The 23,160-nt window shown below is 39.3% G+C and overlaps 1 protein-coding gene across 1 annotated transcript in view; it reads right to left on the bottom strand.

Annotated features, from left to right (window-relative positions):
* The window catches only part of marco (macrophage receptor with collagenous structure), a 48,965-nt gene that overhangs the window by 7,893 nt on the left and 17,912 nt on the right, over window positions 1-23,160 (bottom strand). Inside the window, exons 6-12 of the mRNA XM_069532317.1 lie at window positions 22,505-22,594; window positions 22,207-22,242; window positions 21,003-21,056; window positions 20,707-20,751; window positions 20,361-20,441; window positions 19,751-19,786; window positions 18,528-18,587 (exon numbers count right to left, since the gene is read on the bottom strand). Coding sequence (XP_069388418.1) covers window positions 18,528-18,587; window positions 19,751-19,786; window positions 20,361-20,441; window positions 20,707-20,751; window positions 21,003-21,056; window positions 22,207-22,242; window positions 22,505-22,594 — 402 coding nt within the window. The remainder of the gene's footprint in view (window positions 1-18,527; window positions 18,588-19,750; window positions 19,787-20,360; window positions 20,442-20,706; window positions 20,752-21,002; window positions 21,057-22,206; window positions 22,243-22,504; window positions 22,595-23,160) is intronic.

Genomic DNA, 23,160 nt, shown 5'->3' with positions numbered 1-23,160 from the left:
TCTTTGACATCCAAGCAGGCCTGCCTGAAGCAAACAGCTAGAACCTCCCAAAAGGCAGCCTGCCTTAGAACTTCAGCACAAGCAATTTGCCACAACACAAATTGAATTTGACCAGCAGATGCACAACATCAGGAGTCACAACCAGCAGGACCACCTCACTGGACTTCAAACAGCACATCAAAAAGGACCTTGCCCCCTTTTCATGGACGGGTAACACAACTGTGCTTAATAATTACACAAGGCTAAGCAAGGGACTTTAATTCTACTTTGTGTGATGTTGATAAGTTTGATTTGTGTTGCTCACTCACTCACTGATAGAATGGGTAGCAGCTTAGCTAAATGCCCATGACAACCATTTTCACCTAAACCAAACAAAATTCCAACAAGCAACTAAATCATCATGTCAAGAAAAAAAACGTGTACAAAGGTGCCATTTTTGGCCAATGCCAGAAATAGGTGAAATCTTTTCAGTCAAGACAAAAGTTTGAATTAAATTCCACTAGTCTGCCACCGGAGAAGACATTCAACTGTACTGACATACAACTGCATTGTGGTGAAATTGAATTTATTCATTAATTCATATTTTATCATAATTAATTATTAATAACTACCACTTAAAGTCCTCACAGTGTTACGCTATGAGCTTGCTATTGTTGCTAATAAATCCAGTTGAATATTGTTTGTTGAAATTTTTTTTATTAACTTTCTTTATTGGAAGCAATTTCACAGGCAACAACTTAACATTGCAGTATGACAGAGGACTTCCATTATGACCTTTTTTGTTCCTTTATCTTTTTATCCCTCCCACATTATATATCCCTTGATGTCACATTAACAAAACAAATTGCATACAAGAAATAGATTAATTAATAAAATTAAAATTAAAAAAAAAAATAAATAAATAAATAAATAAATAAAAATAAGAAAACATATATACATATATATACATAGAAATATATACACATATGTACATACACATACAAATACATACAATAATAAAATAAATAAAAGGGGGAGGGGGGCTCAGTCATCACAATCAGATAGAAATGTCAGAGATTCAATATGAGTTAAGAGAGGTCTCCAAGTCCTTTCAAATGAGTTTAAGGAACCATTGAGAGAAAATCAAAGCTTTTCAAGTCTAATGGACAGTAACAGCTCTTTTACCCACTTGGTGTGAGATGGAGGTTGAGCCTGTTTCCAATAAAGTAAAATGAGTCGCCTGGCCAACAGGGTGGTAAAGGCAAGAACAGTCTGCATGACTTTAGTGGTAATAGGCTGCAAGGGGGCACCAAATAAGACCAAGAGAGGTTCCGGCGTGATAGTAATATTATATGCTATGCTGATGGTTTTGAAGATTTCTGACCAAAATGTGGCAAGCCTGGGACAGAACCAGAACATATGGGAATGGTCGGCTGGAGATTATTTGCATCTATTACACGAGTCAGTTACATTGGGGTAAATTCGAGATAGCCTCAAGTTAGTGTAATGAACTTTGTGCACAACTTTACATTGTAGAAGGCCGTGCCTCGCACAGATTGAAGAGTGAACCATCCGTAAGACTTGTTGCCAATAGTCATCAGGCAGCGTGGTTCTCAGTTCTAATGCTGGAAATTAGCTGCCTTTCAGGATCAAGAGCCAATAAGGAGTCTACTAGAGTTTCTGGGGGACGGCTAGGGAATTTGGGGTTCTGGTTCCGAATAAAATGCCTTATCTGAAAAAAACCAAATAGGTGGGAATTAGGTAAGTCAAATTTCTTTGAGAGCTCAGAAAAGGACATAAAAATCCCTTGGTTGTAAAAGTCCTTACATTTAGTTATCCTTTGTCAAACCAGGTCCGAAAGATTAGATCGGAGCATGAGGGCAGAAAGAGGTGATTGTTTACAGTGGGGGAGAGGTCTGAGGCCCTATGAAGGCCTAGACTTTTCCTGATTTGAATCCAGATTCTAACGGAGTTATTTACCACTGGGTTTGAGGTAAAGTTACAGACAGTCAAAGGCAGTTGAGAACAAATCAGGGAATGAAGAGGATACAAGTTCCATATCCACCCATGTGGGGCGCATGTCGTCTGCTGTGTTGTTAATCCAGTATAAGAGTTTATGAATATTACAGGACCAGTAATAATGTAAGAAGTTGGGCAAGGCTAGGCCACCGAGGGCTTTGGGGAGCTGTAGCACTGATCTCCTGATGCGCGGATTTTTGTTACCCCAGAGGAAAGAGCATATTAATTGATCAAGTGATCTGAAGAATGACTGTTTAATAAGGATGGGGATATGTGAAAAGAGATATAAAAACTTGGGTAAAACAACCATTTTAACCAAGTTAACTCGACCTACTAGGGATAATGGGAGACTACCCCACCTATCAAAGTCTAATTTGCACCTATCAAAGAGGGGACAGAAATTTTTGGAGAAAAGTTGTTTAATTGAGTTAGTAATAAAAAAAACCCAAATATTTGAAACTATCAGTAGCATATTTGAAAGGGAAAAGGGTCTGGGGTATATTTTTGACCAGGGAGTTGATGGGAAGAAGTTCGCTCTTGTTTAGGTTCAGTTTATAGCCTGAATATAATCCAAATTTGTCGAAAATGCAGAGAACCACAGGGAGAGAGGCAGCCAGCTGGCATAAAGCAACTTAATCCAAGATAAAAATTCTGAATTAAAACTAAATTTCTGCAAGAGAAAAAAAAGATAGGTCCACTCCACTCTGTCAAAGGCCTTCTCCGCATCCAGTGAGACAATTACTTCAGGAAAGATTGAACTCTGAGAGTTAATGATATTTAAGAGCCTCCTCGTATTATGAAATGAGTGCCTTCCAAGCATGAATCCCGTCTGATCGGTTGATATTATACCTGATAAGACCCGTTGTAGGCGCTGGGCTAAGATCTTTGACAAGATCTTTAGGTCAACATTTAATAGGGAAATGGGCCTATAACTGCCACAAAGAAGAGAGTCTTTATTACTTTTAAGCAGAAGAGAAATCGAGGCCTCCGACAGGTTTGGGGGCAAGCAACCTTCAGCAAAGGATTCATTGTACATTCTTTGAAGGGCTGGCGCAGTGGTGGCAGAAAATAGCTTAAAAAACTCAACAGTGAACCCATCAGGGCCTGGAGTTTTACCGTTCTGAAGTGACATGATTGCCTCCTGCACCTCCTTGAAAGCAATTGGACTGCCCAACTCTCTACACAAATTCTCATTTATTTAAGGGAAAACAATCCTGTCGAGAGGGTTTTCTCCATCCCAAATATCTGAAGGGCATTGTGAAGAGTAGAGGTCAGAGTAAAAAGTACGAAATATCTTATTAATTTCTGTAAGATCTGAGGTAACCTCCCCTGTCGCAGCTTTTATCCTGGGGATCAATCTGGATAGTGTAGCTGCACGCGCCTGATGTGCTAGTAGCCTTCCCGCCTTATCCCCCGTCTCAAAAAAACGTTGTATAGCCAGCAATAACTGCTTCTGTGTTTTGCTTGTGGATAGCAGATCGAATTTGGACTGAAGCTGAAGGCGTTCTTTATAAAGAGCATGGGTAGGGGTTAAAGCATACAAATTGTCAACTCTAAGTATCTCCTCAGTGATTGCCTCTGATTCTGCCCTTTCTGCCCTCCTTGAGGTTGAGACGTATGATATTATTTGCCCGCACATAAATGCCTTAAAAGCTTCCTAAAGAGTGCGTCTAGAGGTCTCTGGAGAATCATTAGTATCAAAGAACAAAGAGATCTGCGCATGAAGGAATTCTTTAAAAGAAGGTCGGGCTAGCAAGGAGGAGTTAAGTCTCCATTGTCTGGAGGGTGGGACACAACTAGGAAAACTTATATCAAACAGATACAGGGGCGTGGTCCGAGATAACAATGCTATGGTACTCGCATGAGTATGCCCCTGATAGAAAATAATTATCCAGGAGAAAAAAATCTATCCAAGAGTATAAGTGGTGGACGTGCAAAAAGAAGGAAAAAGCTTTGTCTGAATGGGATTTAACTCTCCATGGGTCATAAAGACCTAAACTGATTTTATATGCATCAAGGACTTTAGCTGACTTGGATAACGCCTGAGGATTAGATGAAGACCTGTCTAGGAGAGGGTTTTGAATTAAATTGAAATCACCGCCAATAATTAAGTAGTGGTCATCAACTTTAGGAAGAGAGGAGAAAAAGCTTGAAATTAATTTATCGTCATCCCATGTAGGTGCATAAACACAGGCCAAGACCACAGGCATGCCACACAGTCTCCCAGAAATGATTACAAATCGTCCATTAGTGTCTTCAATGGAGTTTGATAATTCAAACGGAACACTCTTATGTATGAGAATAGCCGTGCCCCTTGCCCTTACTGGGAATTTATAGTGAAATACCTCTCCTATCCAAGGTCGCTTGATCCGGTTAACCTCTGAGGAGCAGAGGTGAGTTTCTTGTAAAAAGAAAATATCGCCCCTGAGTTGCTTTAAATGAGTCATTACCTTATTACGTTTAATGGGCTGGTTGGCGCCCTTCAAATTCCAAGAAATAAAGCGAAGATTCCTACCCCTGGTCGTCATGTTAAAAAGACCCGAGGAGTGGAAGCCCTTTCAGTTCTGACGTGATTCCTGAGCCAAAGGAAAAGGGGAAAAAAACAAACAAGAACAAGTGACAAGAACAAAAAACATACAAAGAAGGACATCAAAACCATCCCTCCACAACTCCCCCCCCCCATCCCTTACATAAACCAAACACATCCACATCTTCAATCCCAACAGGTTAACACTTTCTGCTTCCATTACCTTCTCCTTCTCAAGAGGTCACTCAGTTCAACAATATGAAAAACATACACCACTTCTTCAAAAATGACAGGTGATCACAGAAAAGCAACATCAGTCTTCAAATTTAACTAGGGTATACAGGCCATCAATAAGTTTGCCTCAATTTTTAACCACAAATAAGGGAGCTATCCTGCTTTCTAAACTATACAGCAGGACAGTATATGGTACAGAGAAATATGAGCACAAAAGGAGGTTATTGGATCGGACGAAAAAAAATAAAAAAAATAAAAAGTAAAATTAAGTACCTAATAAAGCAACACCCAATATGAGTCAAATATGAGTGCACCAGAGGTATATCCGCCAAACCACAGTCTCACTGATACCAGCTTAACATGTGTCCCCTCCTAATCCAAACAGAAAAGACAGTAAAAACATAACCTGTACAGGACTGTACAGTTAGGAGTAAACAAGTCCCCAAAGTAACAAAACAAAACACAAGAAGTCCATGTACATCCCTCCTAAAGCAAGATAAGAGTAAACACAGGTCATGCGCTTACCCGTTTCCATGGTTACCATGACGCTCATTAAAAAAGTTTGCGGAACCATAAGCCCATAGAGTAGCGTACAGTAGCAGGAGCAGACGGCCTCATCTGATTAAACGGGGAAGACGACTGCAGGCTTGGGTGGTAGCCGGAAACATTATACTGCACTTTACTCCTTGTTCATCACACACTCGTTGTAAAATGCATGTGCGTCCTCCGGTGTCTCAAAAGTAAAGGTTTCATCACCGTATGAAACTTGCAGGTGTGCGGGGAACAGAAGCCTAAATTTGATGCCTTTCTGGTAGATGGCTTGCTTGATTTTGTTAAAAGCGGCTCGTTTCTTCGCAGTGCCTGCGCTGAGGTCCGCATACACTTGCAGTGCTGCTCCGCTGTGTTTATGCTCATGTTGCCTGGCCCAACGAAGCACCTTCTCTCTCTCTTGAAAACGGTGAAAACACATCACAAAAGGCCTGGGGTTACCTCCCGATCTGGGTTTAGGAGCAAGGGAGCGATGTGCTCTCTCGAGCTCCGGGGGTTTGGAGAGGACGTCGGGGCCGAGGTTGTCCATCAGCAGACCACATATGAACTCGATCGGGTCCTGGCCCTTTTCACTGCCCTCTGGGATGTTTATTATTCGGAGGTTGACTCTACGGGACCTATTGTCAAGGTCTTCGAGGCGGTCTTGGAGGGAGTTGTTTCGGGTCTGCAGCAACTTCACTGTTTTCTCTGTGCTTGTTAGGCGTTCAAAGTTACTCACGGTTTCGCGGAGTGCGTCCACTGAGGTCTGTAATGGTTTAACCACCTCTTGGATTAATGCAGACATGTCTTCCCGAAGCTAGGCGTGTTGGTTCTCCAGTTCCGAAACCAGCTGGCTCCTTGATAGAGTATCCGGGGATTCATTGACAAGACCAGGTGTGTTGTTAGCATCCGAGCTCGCTGTCGCCATCTTAGCGAGTTTACTAGCTATAGTAGCTGCACCGCCACGCATAGTTGGGCAGCTCGGTGTGTTGCTCGCTTTGGATTTAGAACCACTCATTTTCACGGCCAAAGTATAGGCTTTAACTGTAATCGGTCGTCTAATACACAGTTTCAAGATAAAAGTGGTATTTACAGGGATATATCAGCAGTTCGACTCTGTTTGTTGAAATTTTAAGAATTTCTTTTAACATTTGAATATCACATATTCAATGTTAACTGGTCAGGCTGTAAAATGTCCTGTAACTGTGCTCTTTAATTAAGACATAGTGTGCTACCCTATGTAAAAGAGCTTGTTCATGGCTGTTACTGTCAAGCATTTCAGCCTAAGTTGGATAAGAGAGCCTGAGAAAGAGCCCCAGCGTGCTTCCAGCACTGTGAATTTATAGGACCCCGTAATGTCACTGTCCTGCATATCAGTTAGTGTGATTGAAAACATTTGGCAAACTGATTTATCCACCATAATTCAGTTTTGGTTAGGCTAGTGCACGACCAAAACTAAAAAAGACCTAGACCAAGACCTAAAAAATGACTCGTCTTACAACTCGAAAACTACATATATATTTAAGCAAGGGCCCGACAAGTGGGGGAAGAATCACCAAAGACTGGGGAAGAAAAGATATGATGCCGAAAGCTAGCAATACCAGACTTGCTCAAGTTAACACCCATAGCAGAGCAGCGGCAAGCCAGAGGAACCCCGAATGAGCATGGACTCTGGAGATATCACCGGGGCGATTAATGAGCTAAAAAATGATATCAAAGGGCACAATGTCTGAAAAAGGAAATTATTCAACTGAGGCAAGAAGTCAACGGGAAACTCGATAATCTTGCAACGTCAGTGCAGAGTCTGACAGACTGCGTTGATGAGGCAGAGTCCCGGGTGGAGCAGGTAGAGGGATGGACCAAAGAGGCAACCGAGACGCCCTGTACATATCTCAAACAACAAAGATGCCTGCAGCAAAAATTAACAGACCTAGAATCTCGGTTGAGAAGAAACAACATACGCATCCTCGGCATGGCGGAGGGGGAAGAGGAGGAAGAGGGGAACTCGGTACCACAGTTTGTAGGGAAACTCATTAAAAGCGAGTTGCCACTACCACAAGACCTGGACCTGAAAATACAGTGGGCTCCCCTGACCCTGGCACTGAAATCACGACCCGATGCACCCCCGAGACTCATTGTTGTCAACATCTTGGAGTTCACGACCAAGAAGTTGGTACTGAGAGAAGCTTGGAAATAGTGGGTGAAAAATGTATCCACTTCGACCATGATTATGCGTAGGATATAGAAAAGAAGTGCAAGGAATATAACACGATCAAGAAAGCCCTAAAAGAAAAGGGAATCCGCTTCCAAACACCATACACAAGTATGCAAATTCACTGGGACACGGGAGTTCACACTTACAGCACTGCATAGGGGGCACAGAGAGAGTTGAAGAAGCGCGGCTTTCCTGGGGAAAAGTCGGTGTCAACTGAAGGAGAACCCCTCGCAGAGACACGGCTCTGGGCTTTTCCCTCGATCCACCAATGGGGTCGCAGTTGAGGGGGATTAAGGTCTCCCCTCATTTTTGGAGGTCTGTTTAAGTCCATGTTTGTGTTTTATAGTTGCAGTTCATGTTAAGAGTTTGTTTTGTGGGGGCACCAGTTTCCAAGCTTCAAGGAGTATACATGACAGGGTCACATAATCTGAAATGTGCTTCCTTAAATGTGAATGGCCTGAGTAACCCCGTAAAGTAACCCTGTAAGTAAGGTACTTGCTAAAATGAAAAAGGATAAGGTGCAAATTATATTTCTCCAAGAGACTCATATGTCCAAAAAAGAACACGAGAAGCTGAAAAAGTTTGGGTATTTCAACTCTTTTTTTAGTTCATGTGAAAACAGCCAGAAAGGAGGTGTGGCTACTCTGATTTCCAACAGTCTTAATTTTGAATTAGCTATGGAAAAGAGTGATAAGCAGGATAGATATATAATTATCCATGGAAGGATTGATAACCTCCTTGTCATATTTGCTAATATATACGCCCCTCCAGAGAGCGATAGAAAATTATTCAAGTCTCTATTTCATACATTAACCTCTGAAAGTGAAGGAATGTTAGTCTACGCAGGGGACTGGAACACAATTCTGACTTACTCTATAGACACAACAAGTACAAAAAGATATAAATGTCTTAAGTCAAGAGATCTCATCTTGCTAATTCGAGAGACAGGTTTGTTTGATGTCTGTTGGCCCTTTCTGTATCGAGTACTAGAGAGACTGGGCTTCAATAGTCAATTTGTCGCGTGTATACAGGCTCTTTACAGAGACCCAACTGCTAGAATATAAATCAACGGCCATCTGACAGGCAGTGTTAAGCTATTCAGAGGCACCTGCCAGGGATGCTGTCTTAGCCCTGCACTTTTTGCGATATACATAGACCTGCTAGCACAGAGTATAAGACAAAAAAAAAGAGTTGAGAGTAATCAGCATAGCAAATGAGGACCATGTAATATGACTCTTTGCGGACGACATTATTATCTATCTCCAAGATCCAAATTTAACACTCCCTAAACTCATGGCGACTCAAGACGAGTATGGCCAAAAGTCAGGTTATAAATTGAACGTAGCTAAGACACAAATACTCTCTTTTAATTACACACCAAGTAAAGATATTAGGCTGAAATATAAGATGAAGTGGGAAGTAAAATCAATGAAATATTTGGGAGTGTTAATTACTCAGAAACTTGATAAAATATACAAAATAAACTACAAAATAATAAATGATAATATACAGGAAGATATTAAAAAAAATTCCACACTGGGGCTAGACTTTAGTTCAAGGATCGAGATGAAGGCAGTGAAAATTAAAGTGCTGCCAAGGTTGCTGTACCTTTTTTTACCTTTACCTGTCAGAATCCCAGATTTACAGTTTTCAATGTGGGATAAACAGTTATCAAGGTTTATTTGGGCTGGAGCAGGGACAAGGGTAAGATTTAAAACACTCCAAATTGACAAAGACCATGGAGGCCTTGCAGTACCAAATCTAAGGGAATACTATTACGCTGCCCAGATGAGATACTTTGCTAATGGTGTTCTCCGGAGCACCAAGCTAGGTGGAAGCACATTGAACTAAATTTGGTTAATTTTCCACCTCAAACTAGGTTAAGTGGGAAAGAACACACAGACCAAAAGGGAGAAAATTGAATCTTAGGGGATGCATTTAAAAACTGATACTAGTAGTTAAAAAATATAAACTAGGAGACAGTAAACTTCTAACTTGGCCTTCTCAAACATCACAGTTTAGTCCCAGAGAAACTGACATCACATTTCTCTTTTGAAAAACTCAAAATAGAATTTTATTTATACAATAGTGACCTGTGTGCTTAGTCATTAATACATAACTAATAAGGATATCTATTAGTGCTTAGTAAGGTTTTTTATTAAGCATCTGCATACATGTATTAGGTCTTAATTGAACACATTCTTATTTTTGCTTAACAACTGGTTTATTCTTGGTAAATCCTTCGAAGGCCACTAGTTGGCCATGATCGTAAGTTATTAGTATTTAGTATGGGTCAAAATAAAGAGGCTATAGACTCCTTATACACTGTCTTAATATACTACCAATTGAGACAGAGTAGCAACATATTGCAACAATGTATTAGGAGTCTAATTTGATCCATACTATATATCAGCAACTTAACCTCAAAACTAACTAGCTGCTTATTAAGGGTTTGTCAAGAATAAATGACCTATTCAGTAAGAATAAGAAATTGTTGAATAAATACCTAATACATATATAGTGATGCTTAATGCAGATCTTATTGATCATTAACACATACACTTATTACTCATGTATTAATGGCTAACATTGTGTTCCCTAAACTAAAGTGTTACCCTTTTATTTCTTTTTAGCCTGACTTGATTTTTATATTGCTATGTTTATACCTGCTTTTGTTCTTTCACCTCTTGCTCAGGGGCTCTGTAACTTTTGAATTTTCCTATGGGGATTAATAAAGTACTTCTGATTCTGATTAAAAGTTCTAAAAAAAAACCACATCCATATGAAGTCTGACCTGCTTAAATCCAAAGCGTTATTTCCTAGTATCAATACAATCTATTGATTACCTTTTAAAATAATATTAGATATATGTCGTCCGGAAGGCCAACTTGCCGAGCACAGATCGATGTAGTTGGATTGTAGGAATATAAATCGATACATCGATGTAGTAGATGAATCAATACCCCCCTACCCACGTCAGTTGTTTAGTCAATGTGATTCTGGTTATTCTGATTCACCAACTCCAATAGTGTAAGGTTAACTCCCTCTTCAACCTGAAGATCTCATCCTACCCTAAGTCTTTGGGAATTAAGTTCCCTCCTGAGCCTCCAATGACGGACATAGGTAACAGCTCCCCGACATTGACGACACATGTAGTTTTATCCTCCAGAAGATATTCTGCCCCAGATACTTCTCAGCCACTGATGCATGACACATTTATGTTAAACACCAATGTGTCAAATACAAAGGTCGTGTAGGGACACTGAGCGTGGTTATGCTCAGTGTCCGCCAACTTCCCAGAGATAAGCGTTACCGCAGTAAAAGCTGTAGGAAGCCATACTCTGACATTGTGGCCCAGACACATTACGAGCCCATAGACTGCTCAGATGATGACCGCAGCATCTCTGGGTACAATTCAGATCATGTTTATAACTCAGCAGACAGTGACAGCACCTCTGAAATCCTCTTGGAGTCTGGGTCCCCAGAGCATTACAGCCCTGAGCCACGACACAGGCGATCCAGAGCTCACTCCTCATGGCCATAACCAACACAGTTAACCCCTGTACTGACAGTAGGTATTAAGTTTCTTATAGGCAGTTATTAGCAACATCAGCAAACTCCCAAAAACTAAATTCTGTTTGAACTTAGACACCACTGTCATCATTGTAAAGACGTTTGGACAAACTATTTTTCTTTCCATATAATGTAGTCCATACATGTCCTTTCATGACACATGATAGGACCTGAGCACATTATCACACAAAAACAATGATACTGCCATTTGGAATCTGAGTTTTTGGAAAATGTATGACAACCTTCTGCAGCAAAACCTGCCTGATGGTTAAAAATGTTTAGTCTGCCAGATCAGACAAGAGTACCACATTGAGTAGGATCCAATGAGTGAAGACAAAACTCTTGGTATTTCCAAAAATGGCGTTATCATTGTAGGTGCCACTCTCTCTGCATCTTACCTAACAATTAACCTGTCTAACTTTCCTTTTCTCACTAACCCAGTGAATAACAAAAAACACAGGTTATTCATATTGTACTTTCACTGTAATCTAAGTTATTTGCCTAACTTGATTTTCTTGCTTAGCCAATGTAGATAAGTATAGACAAATTAACTAAAAAAAATGACTTTTCCAGCTGTGTAGTCCACAGCTGGAAAATACGCTGAGGCATGTGATACTACGAAACTGAAAATGCACAGAGTACTAATCTGTTTAATGATTCAGCAGGCTCCCTTTTTGTTTTCTGGAGTTTTATTTTTTAACCTTCAACTAATATGGAAAAGAAACTGCTATAAGCACCTTCTTTTAGCTTTGTTGATGATATTATCATGCGTCGGCCCAATTTTTGTTAATCTGGTGGATGCTGTTTTTCCAAATTAATTTCGCTTTTTGAGTTTGTGGATATGAACCTGCGAAGCACCTTAATCATGCTTGAAAATGTTGTTGAAGGTTTCCTTAATGTTTGTGTGATGGATACTGTTTCTGTTTCATCTATGTGCTGTTTTACTACATTCTTGTGAAGTGCTCATGAAGATATAAACAGGTCACCTTACTGTTACTCTGAATACTAATTGACTATTTTCAAATTGTTTTCTATATTTGTGGATATGGACATGTGAGAACAACATTTTTTTAAAAAATATATAACTTTTACACTTCTGTATCAAGTTTGATAGCCTTCCTGTGTTTTTGAAAGGAATGACAGTCTGGAACTAATTATATAAAGTGAAAGAAAAGAGATACGTGTGGGACTGGTTGATTAACTTTGGAAAATTACTGTTATTAATTTTTAGCCAGAAAGACTTAATCACTAAATTGGCTATCTTTACCCTTCCTTTGAAGGATGGTGCTCTGAGGTAGCTTTAATATCAATTACATTTATTTTTCTGATATTTATTGAATGCCCAAAGGCACACTGTTCAATGGTGCCACGCCTAAGGTATAATAATCACAGCAATGTCCACAACGCTGCCACTGACGATCATGCTTCACGCAAACAACAGCTGCATATCATACAACAGTAACAGTATATTTTTTCTCCAAAGCAAAACTCTTAAGGCCCTAACAAAACGGCTGACAGACCACTGTTAAATGTCAACAATTGTATTAATTAAGCCATGACTAAAGACATAAATAAAAAGTAACAAACAAGTGGAGTGTAAGCCGTCTGTAGAATCAGTGGTGTGTGTGAATCAACATGATGTGGGAGTGTTGTGAGAATCATTTAAACCAAAAGGTAGTACTGCAACCGTAGACATCTAAGAATGCAACATAACCAAATGGACATTATGTCTTTCCTCTGATTTTGTTGCGATGAGCCTTGTTTTAGTCAGTAACTCAGTTAGAGCCGGTGTTTCAGTTTAACTGGTGATCATGTTAACTGGTAATATTTGTACATTTCAAATTCTAGATGTTAGACATTGATGCGAATTGCAGATGTGTCATATCCATGTCGATTGTGGTCAAAACTGCATTAAAAAAATGTAAGAGACCTAATAACATGAACATTGTCAATCATATTTGACCCCCATATTAAACTAGTGTCTAGGACGGCTTTCTTCCATCTGCGCAATATTAACAAAATTAGAAACATCCTGTCTAAGCAGGATGCTGAAAAACTAGTCCACGCGTTTGTAACCTCTAGATTAGATTACTGCAACTCTCTATTAGCAGGATGCTCCATGAAGACTGTTAAAAGTCTCCAGTTGGTCCAAAATGCTGCAGCACGAGTGCTGACAGGAACTAGAAGGAGAGATCAGATCACTCCTGTCTTAGCTTCCTTACATTGGCTCCCAGTAAAATTTAGAATAGAATTCAAGATCCTGCTCCTCACATTTAAAGCCCTCAACAATCACGCCCCCTCATATATCAAAGAGCTGATAACACCTTATTATCCAAGTAGATCACTTCGTTCCCAAAACACAGGCTCTCTAGTGGTTCCAAGAGTCTGTAAGAGTAGAGCAGGAGGTAGAACATTTAGCTATCAGGCTCCTCTCCTGTGGAACCAGCTCCCACTCTGGGTTCGGGAGGCAGACACTGTCTCAGCATTTAAAGTAAAACTAAAAACCTTCCTCTTTGACAAAGCCTATAGTTAGTTCTGGATCAGGTGAGTCCTGAACCATCCCTTAGTTGTGCTGCTATAGGTTTAGACTGCTGGGGGAACTCCCATCATGCACTGAGCACTTCTTCACTTCCCTCTGTCTCTCTGTTTCTCTGCCCCCCCACACCTCTTTATTTATTTATTTATTTATTTATTAGTTTTAACATGTCATCATGTCAAAGTGTCACTTTGTCCTCCCATAGTCCCTCTGGCTCTTCTCTCTATCTCGTTTCAGATAACTCCGGCACCGGGACTACAGGACAACAACGACCACCATCACCATTGTCTGCATTTATTACAAGAACTCAGCAATTTATTAATATATCTAGTCATGTTGTAGATCTATACATTGTTATTGTTATGGTTAGCCTTGATTTTGATGGTGCCAAATTGTTACCGGTCTCTCTCTCTCCACCTCATCTCTCTCTTCTCTCCCCCGCTTTCCACCCATCTCTCCTTTCCTCCCCCCTTACTTTTCTTTCCTCACCCCAACCGGTCGGGGCAGATGGCCGCCCACATTGAGCCTGGTTCTGCCAGAGGTTTCTCCCTGTTAATGAGGGAGTTTTTCCTGTCCACAGTCGCCTGTGCTTGCTCATTGTGGGAACTGTTGGGTTTCTCTATGTTAATATTGTTTTAAGGTCTTGACCTTAATGTAAAGTGCCTTGAGATAATGTAAATTATGAACTGGCGCTATATAAATAAAATTGAATTGAATTGAATATTGTTGTCTAAGGGTGATTGTGGCAATTGATGATGCCACCATCTCTGGCTGTTTGTCTACCACACACTAGCCTTTAAAGCTCAACTTGTCTCTTTCCATGTGTGTTCATGTCTCTCCTGAGTGACTCTCCCTCTGGCAGCTCCGCTGCAGCCTTTTATACCACAGGATCATTTAGCTGATTAGTCCTCTGGTACAGGTGGAGGTTCTCTCCGAGCCACCTCCATGCCCATGTGATATATGCTTGGACAGTCATTTTACATTAACTTGAGATGTTCAGCGAGACCTTCCATATATCACCACATTTCAGACACACAGGTGCTTTGTGAAAATGGCAAATCTGTGACTGACAACATCTGGCCCACAGAGTGGAATGTAAATAAAAATCTGCCATTAACATGATCACCAGAATTAAACTGGAATACTGACTAATCTAATTTCTCTGTGTCACTTTGAAATGATTCCGAACTGTGCTACAGGTGCTAGCACTAATGGGTTTTAGCCTCCTTGCTCGAAGTTGTGAGTGGAGTGCAGAACTGAGCTCTTCCAGACGATGCAGGTTATTTTTTTTTATACATTGCATGCTGGAAATTTCATTGGTCTGTTAAGCAAGCAACATATCTTCAGACCCAATTTAAAACATTTTCAAAATTAAAGCTCTCCAATTTGGCTCATTGCAACAACTAAACAAACGTTATGCCTTAACTTTGTAGATACATGGGAGCAAGTGATTCTATAGGGCTACGATAGGTTGCTGACATTATGATTTGGAGACATTGGAGACTTATTTAACATACCTTCAAAATCATGTTCCATGAGTTTAGTTATTAGTTGTATTCATATCTATGTTGATTGCTGCTCCTGTTGTCTCTGCTGCTTCCCATGTCACTACTGTGCAGACATCCACATTAAAATCCACATTGATGACCCAAGCAATGATTTTGCAATTATATTCTTAAACATCACAGAGTCTTTTAATCTAGTCCAACATGTGAGTCGTCCAACTCATAACCGTGGCCACACATTAGATCTAGTCTTTACCCTCGGTCTAAGCATCAATTCCTTGACCTTAGAGGACGTATTTGTCTCAGACCATCTCTGTGTTAAGTTTGACTCCCTGTTCAATGTTGCCCAAAAACCCATCAAACCCACTAAAAGCTCATGCATCTTAAATTAACATAGTGCCTCAAAATTCTCATCTCACTTTTCAACTGGTCTTCTTGACCAGAATCTTTACGAGTCAACCGATCCCAATATTCTACTTAATTGCTTCAATAATACCTGTGAAGTAACACTAGATACTATAGAACACTATCCCATTCTACTTAGCAACTTTCACCAAGTTTCACTTCCTGATTTAATCAATACCGTGTTGCACATGCGCTCATCTTCAAGCCCTCTCGACATCATACCCACATCACTCCTAAAAGAAGTAATCAATACTAATCAATACAAAACAATTGCTCCCTTTCTTCTGGCCAAGTCCCAGACTACTTCAAGAAAGCCACTATTCAGCCTTTATTGAAAAAGTCAAATCTTGACCATGCACTCCCACAAAATTACAGGCCCATTTCAAAAACTCCTTTTATATCTAAAATCCTCGAAAAGGTGGTTCTGACCCAATGCTAGATATGTGTGAGAATAACATTTTTGACCTATTCCAGTCAGGATTTCGCAAACGACACAGTACAGAAACCGTTCTGGTCAAAATCACCAACGACTTATTTATGTCTGCCAATGCTGGTGAATGCGGCGTATTACTGCTCCTCGACCTCAGTGCCGCATTTGACACCATTGATCATAACATCTTGATCAATAGACTAACACAATACGTCAGCATATCTGGAACTTCCCTTAGTTGGTTCCAGTCCTATGTCTCAGATAGACAAATCTTTGTTTCCATCGTGCTGAGGTGCCCTTGAGCAAGGCACCGAACACCCCAATTGCTCGCAGGGCGCTTCTCCGGGGCTGCCCATCCCTCCACCATCTATCTCTCCAGTTTGCATGTCTATGAGCCCTTTGTGTGTGTTTCAGGGTTAAAAAACTGCATGTATAAAAATGAGTGTAAAAAGAATTTCCCCTTGAGGGATCAATAAAGTATCTCTTCTTCTTGTTCTTCTAAATAATGCCTCATCCTTGGCCCCACTGATGTGCGGAGTGCCACGAGGTTCTATTCTTGGACCCATCTTATTCTCGCTGTACATGCTCTCATTAGGAAACGTCATCAGCCATTTTAATGGGATATCATATCATTCTTATGCTGATGACCCTAACCCAAATATACTTGTCCTTGGTATCTCGTTTACAGCTTGTTCAGAACACTATTGCTCGTATTTTAACAAGTACAAACTGTAGGGCTCATATCACGCCAATTCTTGCATCCCTTCATTGGTTAGCAGTTAAATTCAGGATTGATTTCAACATTCTTTTAAGAACTTTTAAAGCCCAATGTGGACTGGCCCCAACTTACATTTCGTAGCTCTTGACTACTTATAATCCCTGTCTTAACCTCAGATAGGCCAGCCTGTCCCTGTTGGCTGTCCCTGGGTCAAGGCTGGCCACTCAAGGTGACCTGGCATTTTCTGTCTGGGCCCTGAGGCTTTGGAACTCCCTGCCGGATGAGATTAGGCTCGCAAACTCAATACCGATCTTTAAATCACTGCTCAAAACTTATTTTTTACAGGAAAGCATTTCTAACATGTGACCTGTATTTACTTTCTCCACAATAATGACACTTATAGAGTTCACGTATGATGTTCTTGAGGTCCCTCTCCCCTCCCCTGACCCGACCACCCCATCTCTCTCTCTATTCTGCTCCCTCATTGCCACCCACCTCCTCTTTTCCCGTTTTCTCCACTCACCCCAACCTGGTTCTGCCAGAGGTTTTACCCAGTTAAAGAGGGAGTTTTCCCTCTCCACAGACGCCAAAGGGCTTGCTCATTGTGGGAACTGCTGGGTTTAATATGACAGCTTCTGAATCTGCTACTGTAGTGTAATTTTTGGTCATTATGCTATATCACAATATTAATGTCACTATATACCTAGAATCTGCACGATCTGCATGTTTGTTAAAGTAAAAAAAAGAGACATATGTTACTGATGATTACAATAAGTTTAAAGCAGCAATAACGAATCAAATAATATACTCAGTGTGTTACAAGCAGTGTTATGTGTATGTGTAACTGGTATAAAGAAATACTAATCTTTTTAAAAAAAGAGACAGTCTGACAATAAGAAAACATAATGGTGTCAAATCAGAGACAAATGTCTTTTAAAAAAATAGTAAACGATTTGAACAGAATATAATGGTGTAAAGAGTAAGAAAAACTGTTTGAAGGAAAAAGAGACCTATCAAGGCATGATAGGGGCTCTTCAGAGGGAATGTCCCGGCTCCAAAGCGATCAAAGCAACTCAGGTGTTTGGAGGCTTTTAAGGGGTAAACTCAAGTCCATCGTACCAAAGTAACCTCAGGGCTTGGAGACTTCCCATGGGGAGGGTCGTAATGTCAGACCATCCCCAATAACCAATAAGATTATATCACGACGTCGGACCATAAATAATAGATGTAATGATAGACCAGTCAGATTAGTAACAGGCATGGCCCTTAAGGATAGATAAAGCGGAGCAACACCACTGATAGTCAGAGTTTTTCTCTGGTGTGGCTCCGGCTCGCTACTGAATGCTCTCGGGTTTTCTTGTCGACAATAAAACTCTGCTGCTTTTAAGTTGACTTCTCTTGTTTTTTATTCAACTGAATTTTTGGACTTTTTGACCACAAGTGGAACTTAGTTTTTACCACAACACCACCTATGAGAGTAGGTATTTAGTTTAATTTAGTTTAAAAATAAATAAATTGAATAAAAAAGGCACAGATGTTATGACATCTGATCTACTGAGCTGGCCACATGCCTTTCATAGCACTGCCATACAAGCCAGTAGCTAGTCAGATTTACTTTTAGCCTCTCTCAACATTATTGTAATTAATAGGATGAAATACTTGCTTACACCAAGGTACAATTGAAGTTAGTATTTTAATTACAACAATCAGACTTACAGAGCTCAAATGTAATGGTCAAACTGCTCCATGGCCCAAAAATTCTAACTGAATTGAATACCTTTTTTTTCATATCCTGTGAAACACTTTGTAACTTTGTTTAAATAAGTGCTATACAAATACAGTTATTATTATTACTTACACTCTGGTGGGTTTCCTTCCTCTCCCTTGTCTCCTTTGGTCCCTGGTGGACCGGGAGGACCTGTAAAGGACAATGCACTTCATAGGGGTTGTGTGTCATACTGATTGCGTCACTTTTAAATCATATTTTTTATCAGCCCTGTCCAATGAAACATTGTGAAAGAATGTGATATGGGTCAGGGAATAACCCAGTGAATTTTGGTGAAGATCCAGGGATGTTTTCAGTGTTGGTCCAGACCAAGCTCTTTTATCCTTTTTTTTTTCTTGTGAAAGGGTCAACCAATCACATTATTTTTAAAAAACATAAAGCAAAACCTATTCGCTTTATATAAAAGTGGGAGTGTCTAGGCCACAGAGAGCTATGTCCCGTGGAAAATCTGCAACAACCAATTAAATTAAATTGTGTAGAATTTAGTGAAATCTAGTGGTGAAATTGCATGTTGCAGCTGAATGTGCCCCCCCCCAAAACATGGAAGAGAACTGGTGGTAACCTTCAGTTGTCATAAAAACTCAAAAGGTGTTTAGTTTGTAGAGTTTGAACAACTGTAAAAAACATGGCGGCCTCTAGGCCCCCCTCAATGTAAATATAAAGTAATATATAATTAGGCCCCATTCTAGGGTTAAGAAAACAACAATTCAGAACACACTAGTGAAAACATCACAAGAACTTTTAGGAACCACTTCACTTTCATTTGGCGGACCCCTTCAACAGGAACTATATGTATTTAGACAGAAATTAACCAAATACAATTTGAAAACAACTTATATTGAAAGCTCACAAGCACATTGTAGAAGTAAACTATGATTATCTAGTTAAATTATTATTTACATTTTTAACAACCTTTTTGTCTCAGTACTTTGGTGCCCTGTATTAACAAGCTGCCACTGAGAAATACTGTAGTCATTAGCCACACATATTTTTTATCTATTAACATTTTAAATCATCAAGATCATGGTATCTTCAGGAGTTGTACAGGAGTTCGACTTGCTTTTCTAGTTTCATATGTACATTTGTACGATACACATATTCTACTTTTATTTATTTAATTGTATTATTCCTTTAACTGTATCTCTTTAATGTTAAGCAGTCCTCTCTCTGTTCCCCAAATGCACATTGTTTATACAGACTTTGCATTTGGACTCAAATTAACTTTGCTTATGTGAAATAGTTTTTGATGTTACTTTTACAGAAAAACTGTAGCACTTTTCAGTACTTTAACTCACCTTGAGGTCCATTTAGACCACTAGTTCCTCTTGTACCTAGTGACGGAACAACAAAATGAAATCTTAAGAATGAAACATTGCTGGAAATCATTGATGTTAGCTGCTAAACCTTGCATGTCCAATAGATAATTATGAATGGAATAAATCTACAGTTTGAAAAGACAGTATTATTGTATTATTATTAATATTTGTCTTATTATTATCATAAATCTCTATGTGGAACTTCTGATGTGCTCTCTTTCCCCTTGCTGGAACTGTAATTTTATTTTAGTTGATTTAAAGTTAATTTCAATTTCCTAGGGACATTTTCCTGGTTCTGTCAGACTTTTTAAAAACATGCAGTCTGCTTTACAATTAAAGATACCATCAGGATTTTAAAGCCAACAAGATTATTCAAACTAAAAAATCTACCTTAACTTAAGTATTATTTATGCATTCAAATAAGATTATGACAGAAAAAAACACTTATTACTGAACGAATAATTGATAACATTTGCATATAAAACAAATCAAGCCTGGATTCAAAGATGATTTATGCCATTTATAAAGACATGACTAGGTTACATATTTTATTCTATTTTTTATAGATGTTACACACTATGCACCTGACCTTGAGGTCCCGGTGGACCAATAAGTCCAAGATCTCCTTTCTCTCCTCTGGGCCCAGGAACACCGGACAATCCCGAAGATCCTACAGGTATCAAACTCATCAACATAAATGATTTGGGTATCCTCACACAAGCACACTTCTATGGGCACATATAACACACATTTTGGTGGACAATTTGGGAATGCAACATCTCCAAAAAATTCTGTTTGTAGTTTCTTCCTGTTTTTCGCTCCACAATTACCAAGTGTTTCTTCATTGAAGGAGCTGTTGAATTACTCTAATTTCTTTATTTTTACTGAGCTAAATTGAATTAAAATAAATTGAATTGAACTGAATTTGTTTGTACCTTTTTGGCCAGAGCTCCCTGTGTCACCTTTGTCTCCATGCAGGCCTGAAAAAGTAGAGAGGACATAAGTTACTTAATTATATATGTGACAAATGTCATAATATAATTTTAATTTACTACTACTTGATGAGATAGAAATTGCTCTTAAATAGAAAAGTCACAAAACACTAAAATGTTTAATTTTCTTTCAATAACAGCAACTCTTGGAACTCTACGAATGGAGACCCTACACATTTTTTTCACTGACAAGGAAACAAATTAATAGTATTGAAAACCTATATCTAATCCCTCCTTACCTGGGGTCCCAGGTTCTCCCTTTAGTCCCTTTGCACCTGGATTTCCTGGGGCCCCTTGGAGCCCAGGTTTTCACACACACACACACACACACACACACACACACACACACACACACACGATTATGAACAATACAAGCTGTCCAAATGATATGTTTTTACATGAAATAGCAGTGTCTATGCAGTATAATATTACTGATGTGCATCATGAAAAAAATGAGGAAGAGACACTGAACTATTTCACAACTACAATCTGCTGATCCACTTTTTTCCATCTAGGAAGAGTTATATTGCTTTATGTTCCACTTTCAATGAACTTGCAACATGATGTGAAACCAGGGAAGGTCATGGTCTTCTCAAAGTAAAGATCATTTGGTATTACTGTGTGTCTATAAGCAAGTCATAGAACCAGTTCAGGACTGGTATTAACATTAATCCTGAGAAATCTGATTACAAGTAGACAGCAGCTTCAAGTTTGTCTGTTCATTCTGAGTATGTCAATGTGTTGGTTGTTATGTGTATATGATGCATTTGTGTTCACACAGCGTAAGGAATGTGCATTCCAGACTACTTCCGAATGTGGTCTGAGTAGTTAGATCTCAAGCCACATTGAGGATGCATTTAGGTACATTAACACCTGTACTTACTATGCTTTTAATAAATCTTACATGAACAAAACAATGGATTTATGAAAGCAGCTGTGCTGTAAGATTGACACACTTGAAGGAGTGCATCAACACTTTACACTCAGAAAGCCTTCGCTAAATAAAAATTATGAGAGGAATCTACTAATTTACTTATCAGCTTTCAATTGACTGAGTAAATTGGACTGTAGTCTGTATTTGAAAACCTAATTGCAGAAATATTTTCTGTAATTCTCTGAAATGCCATTCCTGAAAAAATGAACAGATGACACAATTTTTGATGAAGCTTAAAAAGATTGTAACTTCTCAATCAAATAACTTAATAATCTATTGACTGTAGATGACTGATTATTTTTGATAAACTTAACAAAGAATATCCAATCATCAAGCTGAACTGAGCCACGTGGGACCATCAGTGTCTATACAAAATTTATGGCATCCCTCCAATAGTTTTTGATATCTGTGTATCTGCCCAACAAACTGACACTTCCCAAGAGCTATGCTGTATCCTGGCTAATTATTGTTTCTGATAACATGATAGGTTAATAGAAGGGGAAGCTTACCAGTGGGTCCAGGATGTCCAGTGAGTCCAGGTGGCCCTGAAACAGTGAAGTGATTTTGAGTTGAAGCTGAGAGATAACTTTCAATACAATAAACAAAGCTGCTATTCTTTTCCCAAAGTAGAAAAGAGATTTATAGAGTTCCTACATCAGTGAGTCCAGCTTTTTCCAGATTTTAAAAGTTCAACCATCAGCATTTTGATTGGTGTGAAATTTTGTGATTTTTTTGTGAGTCATACTTTGTACAGCTTTAAGAATAACAAACACACATTATTACACAAGTAGTCCTCATGACACCCACCAGTTTTCCCAGCGACTCCTGGCTTTCCAGGTTGTCCATTAGGTCCGCTGTCACCTTTTGGTCCTGGAGGGCCAGCAACACCAATGTCACCTGGACAGAATCATTCAGTAATGTAAGTTATTGATGGACTCCAGCTTCTGCTTCTCAGTGCTATCAGTAAAGTATGAAGACTAATGCACACAGACAGGATTAATGTATGCTCTATATCAGTAAGAAGTCAGCCTGCATACAAGTCCACAGTCTTAGTAAGTTGATTTGAGGACGCATGTGAATAATATATATATTTCAATCACAGGTTGCTGTAAATCTAGTGGGTCCTCAAACACAAAACATGGAATTTAGCAAGCATACAAAATAACACATTCACAAATAATTACACAAATACATGAATAATAATTAGAATTAATTAAACAATCAGTGGCACAGGACAATCAACACAATAACATCAACAGTACATACACACTAGGGGTCCCCCACAATATGAAACTATATCAACTGCATCAGTTCAACTGTAATCAGAAATAAATAAATAAAGCCAAAATAAAAAATAAACCAGGTGAACAAACTAACTTTACTTTAAGCTAAAACAGAAGGTAAGTATAATCAAAAACAAGGTCAACAAGCAAAGAGGTCTTGTAGACATTAAAAGAAATAAT

The sequence above is a fragment of the Paralichthys olivaceus genome, chromosome 10, assembly GCF_024713975.1.
Source record: "Paralichthys olivaceus isolate ysfri-2021 chromosome 10, ASM2471397v2, whole genome shotgun sequence".
Lineage (NCBI taxonomy): Eukaryota > Metazoa > Chordata > Actinopteri > Pleuronectiformes > Paralichthyidae > Paralichthys > Paralichthys olivaceus.
This window is presented reverse-complemented; position numbering and strand designations above follow the sequence as displayed.